A 3,015-nucleotide genomic window follows, 5' to 3' on the forward strand; every position below is an offset into this window, starting at 1 on the left:
GGTAATGCCCACGCACGGTTATAATGGATACCTTCATGAGTGATGTGAGAGCACAGAGATGATAGCAAATAAGTAAAGCTAACGTCAGCAGCCATGGCACTGGACGAGCAATCGTTATTATAATCCAAACGGGCAAACAGTCTAAATTATAATGCAAGTTGACGCGAGATACAAAAAATGCAAAACTGCAAAGTCGCATTTGTCATCCGTCACCGTGACAGCAAGTGGACTTTTGAAACTGGAATAATGAGTGGATTACGCATTTCAATTGGCAAGAGAGGAATAACACGGATGGAACTTTCTTGGCAAGGAGGATTGTGTGCATCACAGTCAGGAACAAGCCAACTTTCAAAATAATAGACAGGTCCGGGTCGGTTCAGTGTAGCACATTTACGGGTCTCTTCGGGTTCGGGTACCAATTTTTGGACCCGTGTAGACCTCTACTCCAAAGTCCCCAGTCCAAGGGCTCTGGGCCCAGTTGCATGAAAGTCCTTAAGTAATTTGACTTGGGGGTATCCCTGAGGGGGGAAAATCCCTGAGGTAAGGGATTTCTTTAGGAGCGTTGCAACAAACGTCTTAACTGTCACCCTTACCTAAGTGTTTATACGAAGCGTTTCACGGCAGTTTCTGGCAACATACGGCAATGGGTGCCGCGGTTACTGTAGTTACTAAATCTCACAATAAACAGATATGTATACATATCTATGACAATAAACAGAACATAATGAAATACAAACCTAACCAACTAAAACAGACAAATATTAAATAAACAGCTGCTTTGTGTACAGTCGTTACCGAGGAAACCGCTTTGTTTCTGCTGTGAAAGCGCCTCCTGCTGACCAATGATGGAAAATTTACCAAATGTGAAAATTAACCCATGTTTTGACGCTGCAAACACGCAGAGTTGTAAATGTGAACAGGTGGATCGACAAGTCAAGATAACCGCATTATAAAAATCTAAACAATTAAGACAAATTATATTTATATTGTTATTTAATTAATGTAATAATTGATTAATAATAATTGTTTAAATTGATATCATAATTGATACAACTCATCCATTTACTTAAAAATGTATATAAAACTTTTTGTTTTGTGAAAACCTATAAGTCATGCTTTTTACAGTCATTTGAAAACCTGTAAGTCATGCTTTTTACAGTCATTTTACAGTTTAATATTTTACCATAGTCATTGCCCTACTGCGCTCATATAATATTTTATTTGTGCAGGTCTTAAAAAATGTCTTAAGTCTTACATTTGAGTTTAAAAATCCTGCAGATACTGAGTTTAAGATGACTTAAGGGAGCTCTTTTGGTCCCTTAAATTTATTAAGGTGAAATGGTTACTAAGGACTTTGTAGCAACACTTAAGGGAACACTTAAATAATTAAGGGGAATACTTAATGTTTTTTTTTCTTGCAACCCAAGTTACACTAAGGGCTCCCTTAACCTTATAACTAAGGGATTTCTTAGCATAAGGGCTTTCATGCAACCCTTTAAAGGGAGTAGGGCATAGGGATGATCACTTCCATTTGGAATTTGCCCAGTGATTAAACACAACATTAAACACAAATCAACAAAAAAACATCCCTCTCTCTCTCACTATATATACTGTATATACACACACACACACATATATATATATATATATATATATTTTCAAAAATCATGTTTAGGGATGCACGATATTGGATTTTTGCCGATATGCCGATATTTTCCAACTCATTTCGGCCGATACCAATATATTTCCTTTTGTTTGGAAACAACACCGAGTCTCTCCTGTGCGGAAATTATAAGCAAAATATTTTTTAATTTTGGTTAGTTTTTAACAAGAACTTATTTGTTAGAATTAAATAAACAGTAACGAATTTCTTTTATAATGACAGTACAGTGAAGCTTTGAAAATAATGTTAAATAAACTATATATTAATCACTCTTTTTTTTTTCCCAGAAAGATGCAGTGGTAACCTTAACATTTCATTTTAAGATTTAACATTTTGTAGATGGTCTAAAGCAAAAAAAATTTTAAATTCTGTAAATCTTTTAGAGCTCATAATTTGTTTACAAAATATAACATATTACACATTAATGAATAAATGAGTATATATACAATTATTTTATTTAAGTGTCATGTTTGTGATTTTTTTTTTCATGTAAGCTATAGCTTCTGACCTTTAAATAAAAACATACTCATGATTTTATGACATCAGTTACTGCTTTATTTAATCAGAAACAGTCTAAATGTTATTTGGGTATTTTACTTTCATTTTAATAGAAGTAGGCCAACAGCGCCCCCTACAGATTAAAACTCGTTACTGAGCGGCATTAGGACCCGGGGCAGGCTGCCGCTGCAGGTGCTATTACGGTTTACTCTAACACACACCATACCTGTCATTCTGTAGCGCTTTCACAGATTAAATGCAGCATCCAAAGCAGTGAATCGAATTAGCATTCAGACATACCTTGCTTCAAGAATGAGCCACACTGCTGACCTGATCTAATCACTAGCACACCCTGAGCACATGCGAGTTAATGTATCCCTCTGATCGGCAAGACATATTGGCATAATTTTTCATATCGGGCCGATGCCGATATTTATATTTAAAGCCATTATCGGCCGTGCATCCCTAATCATGTTTTTATTGTGTTAGTTAGCTGTATTTTTTTGTTATTTTTACTTAATCAAAATAACTTAACTGTAGTTTGATCAATTGGAATGCACAATGAAAAAACATGATTTTTGAAAATTGTTAAATAAATAAATAACACAACAATAACAATAACAAGCATGTGAAAAATCTGAATTTTCTGGAATGTTAAGTACAATTGAATGAAAGTAATGTGGTAAATGATGCGTCTCTCACCCGCTCCACGAGGATGGCGTCATGCAGCGTCCCGCCGGCCTGCTCCTCCACAACAAAGCCCTTCATGTTGAGCGGCTCGCTCATCTCGGCCTGATCTCACACACACACACAGACACACACACACACACACACACACACACACACACACAACC

At 36.0% G+C, this 3,015-nt stretch overlaps 1 protein-coding gene across 1 annotated transcript in view; it reads right to left on the reverse strand.

Moving 5' to 3' along the window:
* The window catches only part of tert (telomerase reverse transcriptase), a 31,231-nt gene that overhangs the window by 22,010 nt on the left and 6,206 nt on the right, over positions 1–3,015 (reverse strand). Inside the window, exon 6 of the mRNA XM_016448258.1 lies at positions 2,864–2,957. Coding sequence (XP_016303744.1) covers positions 2,864–2,957 — 94 coding nt within the window. The remainder of the gene's footprint in view (positions 1–2,863; positions 2,958–3,015) is intronic.

Source organism: Sinocyclocheilus anshuiensis, unplaced genomic scaffold (assembly GCF_001515605.1).
Source record: "Sinocyclocheilus anshuiensis isolate Anshui unplaced genomic scaffold, SAMN03320099.WGS_v1.1 scaffold876, whole genome shotgun sequence".
In the NCBI taxonomy this organism is placed as follows: domain Eukaryota; kingdom Metazoa; phylum Chordata; class Actinopteri; order Cypriniformes; family Cyprinidae; genus Sinocyclocheilus; species Sinocyclocheilus anshuiensis.